The sequence below is a fragment of the Petaurus breviceps genome, unplaced genomic scaffold, assembly GCF_028583685.1.
Source record: "Petaurus breviceps papuanus isolate PSGF00001 unplaced genomic scaffold, PetGlider_PUasm1.0 140, whole genome shotgun sequence".
NCBI classification, from domain to species: Eukaryota; Metazoa; Chordata; class Mammalia; order Diprotodontia; family Petauridae; genus Petaurus; species Petaurus breviceps.
The window spans coordinates 35,102,707-35,117,484 of record NW_027185698.1 but is presented as its reverse complement, the minus strand read 5'-3'; the positions used below and the strand labels follow the sequence as shown (position 1 = coordinate 35,117,484).

Here is a 14,778-nt window from a genome sequence, read left to right as displayed (position 1 = left end):
ACAGAATAACATGTAATCCCTTGTGTTTGTAAAGTGATTTCATTTCCGTTATTTCATATGAACTCTTATAGCAACCCTGCAAAACAGGGAGTTCAAATATTATCACACTTATTTTACATACGATTTAGAGCTAGAAAGGGCCTTGGATTTCATTTAACTTAGGAACTCTTAGTCTAGGATCCTTAAACTTATTTAAATATTCTTTATTTTTATTAATGTATTCCAGCATAATTGTTTTCATTTGTAACCCTATGAATTTTATTTTATGCATTTAAAACCTTCTCCTTAATAGAAGGTAACAGGCTTCACCAGATGGCTAAAGAGGTCCATAGGAAAAAAAAAAAAGGTTAAGATCCCTAATGTAGAGCAACCCACTCGTTTTCCTAATAAGGAAATTGAGACTTTCCTCAGGAGAAGTGACTTGCTCTCAGTCACACAGCAGTAAATAGCAGGGCTGGGACTTAACAGAAGTCTTATGATGTCTCTTCCCTTTGTAGCAAGGTTTCAGTGGAAGCTTATCAACAGTGAGCTTAACAGCAGGCCAAAAGGGAGAGTGATTTTGTTCATATAATTATGAAATTGCACAGGTTGAAACAAAAAATGAAATTCTGGGGAGATGAGACCTAGTTCCTGTAAATCACAGTCCTGCAAAGATGTATGGAAACTTTGGGAGAACAGACCAGCTGCTGCCATCAAGGTTGCCAACCTCAGCAGGGAGGGAGGTCAAATTCAAGTAGAGAAATGAAATATCTACAGGAGAAATCTCTGTTCAACTGCCCTCGTTTTCTCACGCTGTTTCATAAGATCAGAGACTTAGAGCTGTTAGGAAATTAGAAATCATTTAACCTAATCCCATCATTTTACAGATAAGGAAACTGAGGTACTGGGAGGCTAAATGGACTAATTCATACAAATTGTTAGTAATAGAACCTGGCTTCAGACCAAACAATCAGACAGTTAAACATCTGTTAAATGCCATACTAAGTGTGAGAATGCTAAGTGCTGGGGAAATGAAGACAAAAGACAATCCCTATTCTTTTTGTAAAAAATTAATTTATTTACATTTAGTTTATAATATTCAGTTCCACAATCCCTTGACTTCCAAATTTTCTCCCCTTCCCTCTCTTACCTCTCCCCACCATGGCAGCATGCAATCAAATATAGGATCTACAAATACCTTCACATTAAACATTAGTCAGGTTGTAAAGAAGGATTGTGATCAATGGAATGAACAATGGGAAAGAGGAAACACAACCAAACAAGAAAAAGAGAGAAAGCAAGCAGTTTGTTTCAATCTGCGTTCAGACTCCGTAGTTCTTTCTCTGGATGTGGCTATCTCTTTCCATCATGAGTCTTTTGGAGTTGTCTTATAACCTTGCATTGCTGAGAGGAACCCAGTCTATCAAGTTAGTTGTCACACATAATGATGTGTCTGTAATTGTGTATAGATTTCTCCTGGTTCTGCTCTTCTCACTCAACATTAGTTTATATAAGTGGTAATCCCTATTCTTGAGGTACGCAGTAACGGGGAGACAACATTTAACCCAAGTATTTTCACTCTAAACCAGACTCTCTTCCCAACATCTAAGATATTCATTGCTCTCAGTTTGGAGAAGTGGATGTGGGACAGGTTGGGAAAGACTTGGCCCTGGTTTACATCTGTATGAAGTCCAGAGGGCATTTGATCCATATTAATAAAATCTCCTTTCTGCCTGGGGGAGAGATGAAGAGATTAGTCACAGGGTTTCCTATTCCTAACTGCCTTCTTTTGCTGATTTTAATACTCATCCTTTAAAGTCCTGTAGCACTTTATAATTTATATGGCACCATCACATACATTCTCATTTGATCCCACTAGTACTTTACGGTAATAGTAATATGAATGATAACACAAATCTAGAGTGTTTTAAAGTTTATAAACACTTTCTTCACAATAACCCTTTGAGGTTGGTAGTTCAGGTTTCATTCTTCCCATTTCAAATATGAGAAAATTGAAATTCAGATAAGTGAAAGGATTTATTTGGGGGTAACACCCCTAGTAAGCATCAGAGCTCACCTTCCTGTACAGCTTTGAGAGCGTCCTTCACAATGATCTTCTGAGGTAGGTGCTGTGAATATTTGTTATCCCCATTTTACAGGGAGGGAGAACTGTGGCTCATGGGGTACAATGACTCAACCACAGTCACGCCACTGTTAAGAGACTGGATGTCTGGATTCCCATGCCAGTAGCTGTCTTTCTGCCACACCACATTGTCTATGGTGAAGGACCTTGGAATCACAGATTTGCTTCTGAAAGGCATGTTAGAGATCATCTCACCCAAACCTGTAATCTTACTTATCAAGAAACTGAGGCTGAGAGAGGTTAAACAAAGCACTTTCTTTTTAGAAACAATCCTAATCTTTAGGAAATACTAAATATTTGGGGCTCATATGATTTTTTTCCTTCCTAGCTATGTGACTGTGGGCAAACCATATATCTCCCTGAGCTCTAATGTTATAAAATGGGTATAAAAACATTCGCTTTGCCTATTTCTCAGGACTGTCATTAAGGAAAGTGCTTTGTAAACCTTAAAATGCCTTGGAAATTTGAACTACCTGACATTATTACTTTCTAAAGAATTGCAAAGTAACTGATTTCTTTTTTTTTCCAGGCATGTTACCAATCAGATACCAAGTCTGAGAATATTGCCTTTGGAAGAGGTTAGTATAGTTTTATATATTTTTTTCCTTCAAAGATTTTAATATTTTTACATTATAATCACTCCCCGATGACTCCCCTTCCCCAACAGAACCTCCTCTTGCAACAGATAATTTCAGTTACACAAATCAATATATTGGCCCTGGAAAGCTAGGTGATACTAATGATAGAGCACTAGACCTGGAGTTCAAAACTAATATCAGATACTTACTAGCTGTGTGACCCTGAGCAATTCACTTAACATGTTTTCCTGTTTCCTTATCTGTAAAATGAGGCTATGATAGCACCTACCTCCTAGGGTTGTTGTGAGAGTCAAATAAGATAATAATTGTAAAGCACTTAGCACATAGTAGTTAACTATTATTACTGAAAAATGTGTGCCTCATTCTGCAACTATAATGTACCATTCGCTTGCTGAGAACCAAGAGAAGTTTCACCTCTAAAATCATTCTTAGTCATCACATTGATCAGATTGCTGAAGTCCTCCATTGTTGCTTCCCTTTCCGTTATTGCAGTTATTTGCAAACAAGCATTTATTAAGTGCTTAGTGTGTATATATATATATATATATGTGTGTGTGTGTGTGTGTGTGTGTATACTATGCTAACTACTAGGGGTCAAAATAATATATGTAAGCAGAAAGAAAGACAGTCCCTGCCTTCAGGGAGCTTATACTCTCATGGAAGACAGCACATAAAAGAAAGTTGAAAAGAGGAGGAAGGAAGATATCTGGCAAGGGGGCATGATGGAGGAATCCAGGTTTAAGTTAATGGAGGAATGAATTACATCATGAAATTTGTTCTCCTGGTTCTGCTTACTATGATCTACGTGAGCTCATATTTTTATTACATCCACATAATTGTCCAGGCAATGAATGGACACTCTCCTTCTAGTTCTCTGCACCTACAGAAGTGCTGTTATACATATTTTGGTACATATGGAATCTTTCCCACTGTCTTTGACCTTAAAGTAGATATTCTGGTAATTGTGTTGCTTAGTCAGTGAGGTTTTCAGCAGGATGAACATATGTGCTTATGTACGAGATTCAACACTTACACTTTCATCACAGCGTCAGTCTCAGGCAGAACAATCCCACAATCAGACTAGTGGGAGAGGTTTCTCAGAGTGGCAAAGTACTCAGTGTCAGACTTTGATTATAAAAGGATCTTTCAAAAAGCCATCTCCTTTCTTTTAGTGTTCGCTACTCATTTCTCAGCTGAACATGCAATCCAGAAATTGCCACATGGCCATTCACCATTTATCTAGGTCTTTTTTTTACTCAAAGTTCTGTAAAAAATTGGGAACTGTAGGCTAGCTAAACTGTTTTCCCATTTCTCTGAGAGAGGCAAATATCTACTCCATTCTGGCTGCTGGGGTTGGTAACTAAGTATATTTGTTGTTGCTTAGTTGTTTCAATCATGTCCAACTCTTTCTGACGCTATTTGGAGGTTTCTTGGCAAAGAGACTGGAGTGGTTTGCCATTTCCTTCTCCAGGTCATTTTACAGATGTGGAAACCAAGGCAAACAGGGTTAAGTGATTTGCCGAGGATTACACAGCTAGTAAATGTCTGAGACCAGATTTTAACTCAGGAAGATGAATCTTCTTAACTTCAGGCCTGGCATTCTATCCACTATACCACCCAGTTGCATTCTAAGACAATATGATAGAGTAACTACATAGCCAAGAGAACTGAGTTACTAGTTATATGACCTAGAACAAGTCCTTACTTTTTTATTGCAAAATGAATAATAGGACTAGATCAGGAGTGGGGATTCTGTAACCTTGAGACCACATGTGGCTTTGAGGCCACAGGTTCCCCATCCTTGGACTAAATGCTCTCTAATTTCCCTTTTATCTCTGATATTCTATGTTCTAAGGTTCCCTTCATTGCTAATATTCTATGCCATGCTGGCATTTTGTGTTCTAAGGTTCCCTTTAGCTCTATAATTCCATTTTCCAGCGCCCTTTTCCGTTCTGTATATTCTAAGGACATTTCCAACTCTGACATTCTGTGTTCTAATTTTTCACTTCCAACTTAACATTCTATGTTAAATTCTAAGATTCCATATTCTAAGCCTTCTTCTAACTCCAGCATTCTGTTATCTGCTCTGAAGTGTAGCAGGGTGAGGAACCAGCAAAAGAAGATAATAGAAAAATGAAATAGAAAATGTCAAGACCGACTTATGGGGGACTCTTTGGGTTTGAAGTGTGGTTTTTGAGATTTGAATTATGGCATTCTTTCATAGATCAAACCTGTCTCCTGATCCCAGATATGGCCAATCATCTCAGTGGATATTTCAGTTCTAACATCTCTCCTGCTGCTGACTCTGACCCATCACTTAGGAAAACTCACGCTGGGTCTCCAAATGTAAGTAAGTTCCCAAGGACTATTTTTAGATTTTAAAAGACTTCAAATGTTATTCATTGTACTTCTTTCTGTCTCCTGCAGGCAAAATCTAAAATCAGATGGTGTTTAAATCAGGCCTTTTTCTTAGCTTCAGCAGTAAAATCTTAATCATTAAAAAGTCATGAAAAAATAGATAGTTTAGAGACAAAAAGATTACATTTCTATTTTAAAAATAAGATTAAATTTTGAGACCAATTTCCTGAAAACTCAAATATTTTATTATTATTATTAATAATAATAATAATAAACCTTCAGTGATTTGGGGCAGAGGGTGGTGGTGGTGGTACATGAGCACTTATTTTAAAGATCCTGATATCAATCTCTCCATTCCTTACTATGTGAATTTCAGGAGTTTCTGTAGCCAAAACATCAGTCACCCTTCAGACTGCCTAGTGATATACCCCTACAAACTTAGTGAGGTGGGTCCTTGGGTGACAAATATACTGGACATCAGGAGCTCTGATCATACCTTCCTATTTTGCTGTTGACATAGCTGTGGAGAGCCTAAGGCCATGTTCATACCATAGTGAGAACATCAGAATAGGGCTTTAGTGGAAAAAAATATGGGTCCAATTTTAAAATAGGGATAGGAACTGAACTTACAATTTCATTAACATAGAGAACTCCCAGGTGAGGAAACAACTACTACACTTGCAGATTGGTATCTTCTCTGCACCGTAGAATTATCTTGATCACTGAGAGATTAAGTGTGTTGTCCAGGGATACCCAACCATATGTGTCTGAGGCAGGAATGGAACACAGGTCTTCCTAACTTGGAAGTCAGCTTTCTTTCCACTATATCAGGCTATCTGTCATGTATTTTACAATTTAATTTTTGTCAAGTTTGACATACTTTGAAAAAGAAGGGAAAAGGATTGTGGGGCTGGCAATTTAATTAGTCATGATAAATCTACTATTGTCTCTCTCTCACTGTATATCCCTGCAGGCGCTCCCCTACTTTTCTCTCTCTTACTTATTCCACCCACCAATTCATCTCTGTCACATTTCTGTCTTTTCTGTCAATTGATTTGTGACTTTTTCACTAAATTAACCAGCCAGCAGGCTAGTTTTAATGTTTAACATTCAATTATTGACCGTCCTAGACCTGCAGAAAAATGACCTTTTTCCTGACTTTACCTGGTCATAGGTTGACACACAGAGGAGGAAAGATTTCAAAATCCAACCATAGCTCCCGTATGGGGGGAAGAGGATGTCAGTCATTCTTTAATATTTAGGTATGGGGCTTTATAAAAAAGAAAAATTATGAAATCTTCCCCTCACTGCAAATTTGTTTTTTAAACTAAATGTCACTTTTTAAGGAAGAACAGTATTTTAGCTGTCACACTGTGAGAAAAGGAGTAAGACTGGAATTTATTTTGTCTAACAATCTTATTGAATTGTTGATGCCTAGTGAAGCTGTGACTCCTCATTATCTTCAAGGTAAAAGACAATCTCTTGTGTCTGCCATTTAATGCTCTCCAAAATCTGGCACTACTCTGCCTTTCCAGGCTTATTCCCTTCCATCCCCTCTGTACTTCAGCCAAACTAGACATCTCTCTCTTCCCTAAAGAGTGTTTGCTCTTCAGCCTCAATGCCTTTGTTCCCTATGTTTAAAATGGAATCCTTCTCCTTCTTTGGCAGTTGTATTTTTATCTACCCTTTAAAACCTAACTCAAATGCCACCTCCATTAGGAAGCCTTGACTAATTTCTGAGATTGTCCCCACCCTTGGAATTCAATGGGCACTTTGTACTTCCCAATGCACTTACCACATAATGATGTGCATGCTTATATGTTGAATATGAAACCAAGCCCTGTACTGGACTGATCTCCTTGGGGGCAAGCCTTGTATCATCTGAATAGGCAGCTTCCAGATTGACTGCATTCCCTATTATTACTTCTATATGGAAGTTAGAACCAACTGCCTTTTGTTTCATGTAAATAAACTGACATTGAAGGTACATCTTAATATTCTTTTATGTACCACATTTCATCAGAATCAGTCAAGTTCTATTAAAAATATTATAGAATAGTCAAAGGCAAAGCCACAAATAAAGCAAAGGCCTTATATTCCTTCAGCAAGATCCCTATATTGTAGCAAGAGTACTAAACAACTCATCAGAAAATTAGATTCACATCCCATCTCAGCCATTCAGTACCTATGCATGACATTGAATGAATCCTTAATTCCCGGGCCTCAATGTCCTTCCTGGCCAAATGAATGTCTTATTTTACTTCTTTTTTTTTCCCAGTCAATGAGAATGACCTTTGGGTTGGAAGAGATAAAACAAAAATAGCTCAGAGGGAGCTAACACCCAAGATAAGCAAGAAGAAAGTAAAGTAATATCTAGCTTCCTTTGACGAGCTGAAGTTTCCTACTCCACATGAATTATATCCTTGGGTCCTGAAAGAACCTACAGATCTGATTCCTTAGTCACTATAATTGGATTTGAATGATCTCTCAGAATCAGAGAGATAAAGAAGAACTATAATAAGGCAAATGTCCTGATATATAAAAAAGAAAAAAAATGAGATGGAAATGGACTCTTCCTCAGGGGAAATATTAAAGTGTACTATTAAAGAGGTAGTCAGTGAACTCTTGCAAATGGCAGTGGCGATCACAGAGTCACCATGGCATCACTGAGAAAAAGTCCTGCCAAACTAATATTGCTTTTCCTTTTTGATAGGATTCCTCACCTGTTAGATCAGGAGAATGGATACTGTAGCTATAATTTATTCAAATTAAATCTGATAAAATCTCTCATGTTGTTCTTATGGAGAATGTGGACAGATCGGGACTGATGTTAGTATAATTAGATTGATTCAAATGGCTTGATCTAAAAAAGTAGTCATTACTACCACCTTGGATGGATGTCTTCAGGGGAGTGTCCTAGAGATCTGTGCTGGTCCTGTATAGTTTAACCATTTTCAAAAATCAATGACCTGGATAAAGACAGATGGTTTGCTTATAATACTTTCTGATGACACAAAGGTAAGAGAGATAGCTGATGCTTATATTTCAGAGTTAGGATCCTAAAAGATTTTAGCAAGCTAAAACAGTGGTTCTCAAATGGTGCTCCAGGGACCCCTAAATAGCAAACAGTTCCCTTGCTTGGTTTGGGTTGCAGCACTCAGGGATGCAAATGAACCCATGATGTAATTTCACTGAGGGCATTGGAGCATTTATGATCTCCGATGAAAATGAAGTGCTATATTTTTAAGGACAAGCATAGGTTATATGCTGTAGTCACATGGTTTTAGAAATAAAACAGAAAAAAATGAATTGGAAGCCTGCTTTTTATTGGGACATTCTGATAATGGCTAGACATTCATGTGTGAAAGTACCTTTGTTTAGGCTATAAGACATGGTTCTCTCCTCTTTACTGTTTGGAGAAGCAAGAAAGCTCCCTTACATATGCACAGTGAGACAAATCAGTGAAAATTGATCAAATGTGAACACAACTATATAGAAAATCTATTCAATTAAAAAATATCTTTTTTTACTAGAATACATTTAAGTAGGACTTTTAAGGTTTACAAAGTATTTTCCTGACAATGACCTTGTAAAACAGTCAGAGCAAGTGTTATTACTACCATTTTACTGATAAAAAACCCTGAGTTTCAGAGCACTGATGTATCTTACCCAGAGTCATAAAAAGATTCCTTCCCTGTCTCCTGACCCCAACACAAGCACTCTTTTAGGGTCTGCAAATTTATTTTTTAAATTTATTTACTTTTAGTTTACAACATTCAGTTCCACAATTTTTTGAGTTCCAAATTTTCACACACACACACACACACACACACACACACACCTCCATCTTCTTCCTCCTCCCCCCATGGTGGCATGCAATCCAATAAAGGTTCTACATATACCTTCATATTAAACATTAATCAAGTTGTAGAAAAGAATTATAACCAAAGGAGTGAATGAGGAAGAAGAAACAAAATAAAATACAATGAAAAAGAGAGAAAGAGCAAGTAGTTTGCTTCAATCTGCATTCAAAATCCACAATTCTTTGTTTGGATGTGGATAGTATTTTCCATCCTAAGACCTTTGGACTTGTCTTATGTAATGGGGATAAGTTATAAGCATTTCCAGTAGATCCAGGGTGAAACAAAGATGTCCACTATCACCCCTGTTATTTAATTTGGTACTAGAAATGTTAGCTGTAGCAATAAGAAAAGAAAAAAAATTGAAGGAATTAGAATAGGCAAAGAAAAGACTAAGCTATCACTATTTGCAGATGATATGATGATATACTTAGAGAATCCTAGAGAACCAAGTAAAAAAACTACTTGAAATAATAAATAACCTTAACAAAGTTGCAGGATATAAAATAAACCCATATAAATCCTCAGTATTCCTATATATTTCTAACAAAGCCCAACAGCTGGGGCGGCTTGGTGGCACAGTGAATATAGCACTGGCCCTAGCATCAGGAGGACTTGAGTTCAAATCCAGCCTCAGACACTTAACGCTTACTAGACATGTGACCTTGGGCAAGTCACTTAACCCCAATTGCCCTGCCTTCCCCCTCCAAAATGAAAACAAACAAACAATAAAAACAAAAACAAAAAACAAAGCCCAACTGCAAGAAATAGAGAAATTCCATTTAAAATTACTATAGACATAAAATATTTGAGAGTCTACCTGTCAAAACAAATCCAGGAACTATATGAACACAATTACAAAACACTTTTCACACAAATAAAGTCATATCTAAATAATTGGAAAAACATCAGTTGCTCATGGTTAGGCTGAGCTAATATAATGTAAATTTATTTTTAAAAATAGCTTGATAACAGTATTTCAATATAATCAGTTTCCTTTATATTTTATGCACTTGAAAATATGCTTGTGAAGGCATCTGAAGGTTTTAGTATGATACTAAAGGGTTAGAATTAGAATATGAAGAAGGTAAAGAATCACTTCTATTAGAATACATAATTTATTTGTTTTTAAAAGTAACTAACACTTCTATGGTACTTTAAGATATACAAAGCGATTTCTCAACAACAACCCTATGAGGCAGACAGGTCAGATACTAGTCTCTCTGTCTTATAGATGAGAAAGTTGAGGTCCAAAGAGTTAGGGCCTCTTTGACTTTCACAAGGTCAGAATCAGAATTAAAATTTTGAACTCAAATGACAGAGACCTCCACCTTCTTTTTTGAACAATGGATTTTTGTTGATATGTTTCATTTTTACATCACCCAGATCAGAGGTATAAATGAACAACCTGCAATATCCCAGAGTGTAGTCTGAACTAAATTAAAACATAATTGGAAAAATAAATAACTAAATGAAAAAATGCAATAAAATATAGATAACATTAAATTTAAAAAGTAAGTCAATATGCAATCTGAAGGATTCCTTATGTATTCTTTAGCAGTCCCCATTTCTATTTGGATTTGACACCACTGACCTAGATTTCTCTCCACATGCCTCCCCCTTCCAAGACATTTTATACCTTTTTTAAAAGTAAAAAAAGCAGTAAAGAGAAAAGATCAGTAAAAACAATCAATGCACTGAAAAAAAATCTATTGTTATATGCACTATTCCACACAATTGTACACTTTTACACACACACACACACACACACCTCTATAAGGGACAGAGAGACACCATTTGCTCTTTAGCTTAGTTACTTTAAAAGTTCTAAGTCTTCTTTGTGTCTTCTGTCCACCTCCTCCCCCATATTATTTCTTTCTAGTTCAGAAATTATTAGAAAGACTGTGCCAACTAAATGTTTACAGTTCCAATTCAGGTCTTTGTTGCCAGAATTTTCCTATCACAGTCTCTAAAATACTTATGAAGCTCCATGGGGACTAGCACATGAGGGCCAAAATGCTCCAGCTGGTTATGTATAAAAGTAGGGGTCACTTGCATTTGTCTGGACTTAAAATGAACCCTCTATTTGCCTCCCTCTCCCCCCACTTCACTTGCAATTAGCTCTGAAAATCTGCAGGGACTGATCCTTTTCCTCCTTCTATAACTCCTTTCCATTCCCTCCTCAGTATTTTCCATTCCACCATATTTTATTCCCTCTTATTCTGAAGTCCTCCTTCATTCACACTCTCACAAACACACCCAGCAGCTAGATGTACCAGCTTTGAAGGAATTGATTGAAGCTCTTGTTGTAGTCCAGGGGAATAATTATTGATTGCAGACAGCTGTGTAAATACTACAGCTGCCACATGCCACTGTCTACCTTCCCCTGGGAATCTCAACCTTTGCTTCTTTTGTACTTGTTTTTCCAGGGAAAGGAGGTGGGGGAGCTTGCCCAGCAGGGTACTAGAGAGAAAATTGGTGCCTTCCCCATCTACAATGCATCGCAGTGTCTAAACACTTATTCTTGCTGATAGTTTCCTTTTTCAGTGAATCACTGAGCTTTCATTTCATGACCTCACATTCCTGCCTTCACAGGCACTCCCTTCTTTTGCTACTCACCTTGATTTTTCCTTTTGCTCTCCATTTGAACCTCCTTTCTTCTCATCCTTCTTTATAGGCACTGAGTCTCCAGCATTCCATAGACTATGTTTTTTTTTCCTTGTCAGACATTATGGTTCCTCCCACTTCTCAGTGTGAGGCTTCTTCAGACCAGAAAGCTCTATTTCCTTCTCCATAATCTGCTTTGTTATGTGTTTCTTTTCATGAATTTTGTCCCTAGAAGTCTGTTTACCACATAACTGCTGAAGGTTGCTTTAAAAAAACAACAACAGAACAGGCCTCTTCCCTTTCCCTTCGTTCATTTTCTCTGCACTGATCTGCTCAGGTCATCTCTTGATGTTTCACTTTGTAAGATTCCAGGGTGTTGAACTGCTTTGCAACAGCACTCACCAATTCCCAGCTTTACTATGGATTCCAGCAACCATCTTATTGTCTTGAATTTTGGCCCTTGGTTTTACAGGAACATTAGGAAGGACATTTTGGTCTTACCTCTCTGAACCTGCTCTGAGGAAGACACCCTGCCCCAATCCAAATCAGAAGAGGGGAAGTCCTGCCATTACCCACAAACTAAGGTCCTTGAATATTCCTCTGTCTGAAGATCTCTCTCTAAGCTGGACCAAGTCTCCAAGTCAGCTCCTAGTGACAGTTTTCCATGCTGCCAAACTTGAGGGTCTTGTCTTCTCTATAGACTGGTCCCCATGACCCTAGTCTAACACAAGCAAGTCTGAGGTCCCCATTATGTTAGATCACTAGCATCATATGAACCTACTGATGTTCTTTAAATACTCTGAAGGAGTTGGCAGGGGGAACCAATAGGTTTGGTCAGTTGCACAAAAGCTGTATCTTCCATGTACTGCTATTAGCTTTCCCCCCTCCATAATTCCCAAATTCTGCATCACGTCTCCTGGTTCTAAGTCCAACACACTTTCTACCAAGCCATGCTCCCTCTTGCTTCACTACAAGGCCTCTTAACAAAGGTTTGTTGATTTAAATGGCTTTTACTGATTTAGCAAAATGGTCAGAGAATTTCATCTCCACCATTCATGCTCTTTTTCACAGTTACCTTCTGGAGTGATGAATAATCCCAGAACCTGCCAGATTGGAGTGGATGTGGGTGAGGGGCTGATTTCTGAAAGCATTCAGCAGGAAACACATGAGATCTGCAGCCTCTTCCCCCCTCCAACCAATGACATCCCTCTGCCTTCGAAAGTAATGAGCCCAGAGAGGATCCTAGCCTTGTACTGGGAGCTAAGCCACAGCCGCTACAATAATTATCAGGTCAATAAATCACCTTTGGTGTTAAGAATTTAATGGAATCATTCTTTTAACCTACATAAATACTCGAAGCCCTGTTCTTAAAACCTTTACAGGTAATATGTTAAAAAAAAATGAAAAGTGATTAAAGACCATATTTGATGACAAGTGCTTTTATCTTTGGTTTTAGCACTGGCAATTAGAGAAGGCTGGGGCTTGTTTCAACCTTGCTCCACCCTTCCAGGAAATGGGGCTTGGGGAAATTTCCAGGAACTTACAGAAACATTTAAAGGAACAAAACCTGCCAAATGTATAACTTTTGGCCTCTCTTCCCCTTATAAGTAGTCCAGCTAATTCTACTCTCAAAGGCAATTTCATTGTTAATTTCCTAATATTTGGAATACTGTGACAGGCAGAACCAATAAATACCAAGCAGCTGTGACTACCACTTCCCTGCTGCAACACTTGGCCATTACCTTCCAAAGCTCAAAGAATCACACATAAAATGTTAGTGCTGGCAAGGACCTTGGAGAGCGTCTAGTTCAGCAATTTACGTCCCTTGCTATTTTACAAGGAAGGAAATTAAAGTCTGCAGAGGTCAATATAGTGGAAAGTTCATTGGACTTAGAGGCAGAAAGCCTGGGTTTCATCACTGCATTAGCCACTTATAAACTCTATAAAACCTCAGGCAAATCTCTTCTTTCAGCCTCAGTTTCCTCATTTGTAAAATACAGTTGATACTGGCTCTACCTGCCTCATGGGGTTGTTGAATCAACAGAGATACCAGGTGAAAGTACTCAGTGAAAATAAAGGTGCAGTTACATGAGTCTAAGCAATTGTTAATGTTATCGTAAATAATAATTTGTTTTTATTTGTATTAATTGTTATCAGTAAAATGTAGGCTTTTTGTTTCATTTTGTTTCTGTTTTTCTGCCCCCAGCACCCCCAACACAGTGCCTGGAAAGTACTTAACAAATGTTTATTGAATTTATTTGAATAGAATCATTCTTATTATTATCTTAGGACATAAGTTAGTGGCATGCCTAGGACTCATCATTAACTTTTTATGTTAGAAAGAAAAGAGACAATATAAACTTAAATAGACATTTGGATAGCCTAGCCTCTAAATAGGCTGCTGAGATATGTCTAAGACTCTTGGTGATGGCTCAGGAGCGAAGTGCTGAGCCAGCAAAGTCCATTGAAGGGATTTTTTTTTAATCTCCATAGAGAACATTTCAAGGAGCATTCACACTTTTCCTATCTTGTGAGTGCTTTTAATTTTCAAACTCAATACTTAACTTTACAAGCATTCTGTGGGGTGGTAAAGGACCTACCCTGAGAATATATTAAAAATTAAATCATAGCTCTTTGAGCAGATCAGCCAATTGATCCAACAATAACAATAAATCACATTTTAGAAGATCAGTTATTCAAAGAGTATTGGACTTCATGAATAGTGTTATCCAGATCTTTAATTACAGTCTGGAGTTGTAGTGTAAAGATCATAGAATTGTTCTTTGTCACGATTTCATCATAGCTATGTCTGGATGCTAACATCATTCCTTTCTCCTCTTTCTCCTTTAGACTCCAGCTGCCCCTTCTGAGTCAGCCCTCGGTGGTTCCAGCACACAGCCCTGTCTGGTGGAGCCATGCCAGTCTACAGGGCTCTGTTTCCCAGAGTCTTTAGCTGGTAGCTCTTTCGAGGAACACCAACAGCAAGAGCAAGGATGCAAATGGGGTGACCCATCATGTAGTCAGACAGAAAATCAGCATTCAGAAGCTGAGTACTGGGGAAGCAGTCCCAGAAATACCATTATGAATAACACATGGACCTCTGGAGACCAGCCAGATGGCTCAACCTCCACTACTACAGCAGAAAGCCATTTGTCAAATGGGTTGTCAGCAAGTAATAAAGGTCTAAGTCCTTTGGGGGAAGACTCAGACGTGCTGGAGAGAGCGAGATCCC

At 37.9% G+C, this 14,778-nt stretch overlaps 1 protein-coding gene across 1 annotated transcript in view; it reads left to right on the top strand.

Moving 5' to 3' along the window:
- The window catches only part of CUNH4orf50 (chromosome unknown C4orf50 homolog), an 83,455-nt gene extending 70,586 nt beyond the window's left edge, over positions 1 to 12,869 (top strand). Inside the window, exon 10 of the mRNA XM_069075033.1 lies at positions 12,618 to 12,869. Within this exon, the coding sequence (XP_068931134.1) occupies positions 12,618 to 12,869 (252 nt within the window). The remainder of the gene's footprint in view (positions 1 to 12,617) is intronic.
- Positions 12,870 to 14,778: the final 1,909 nt, after the last annotated feature.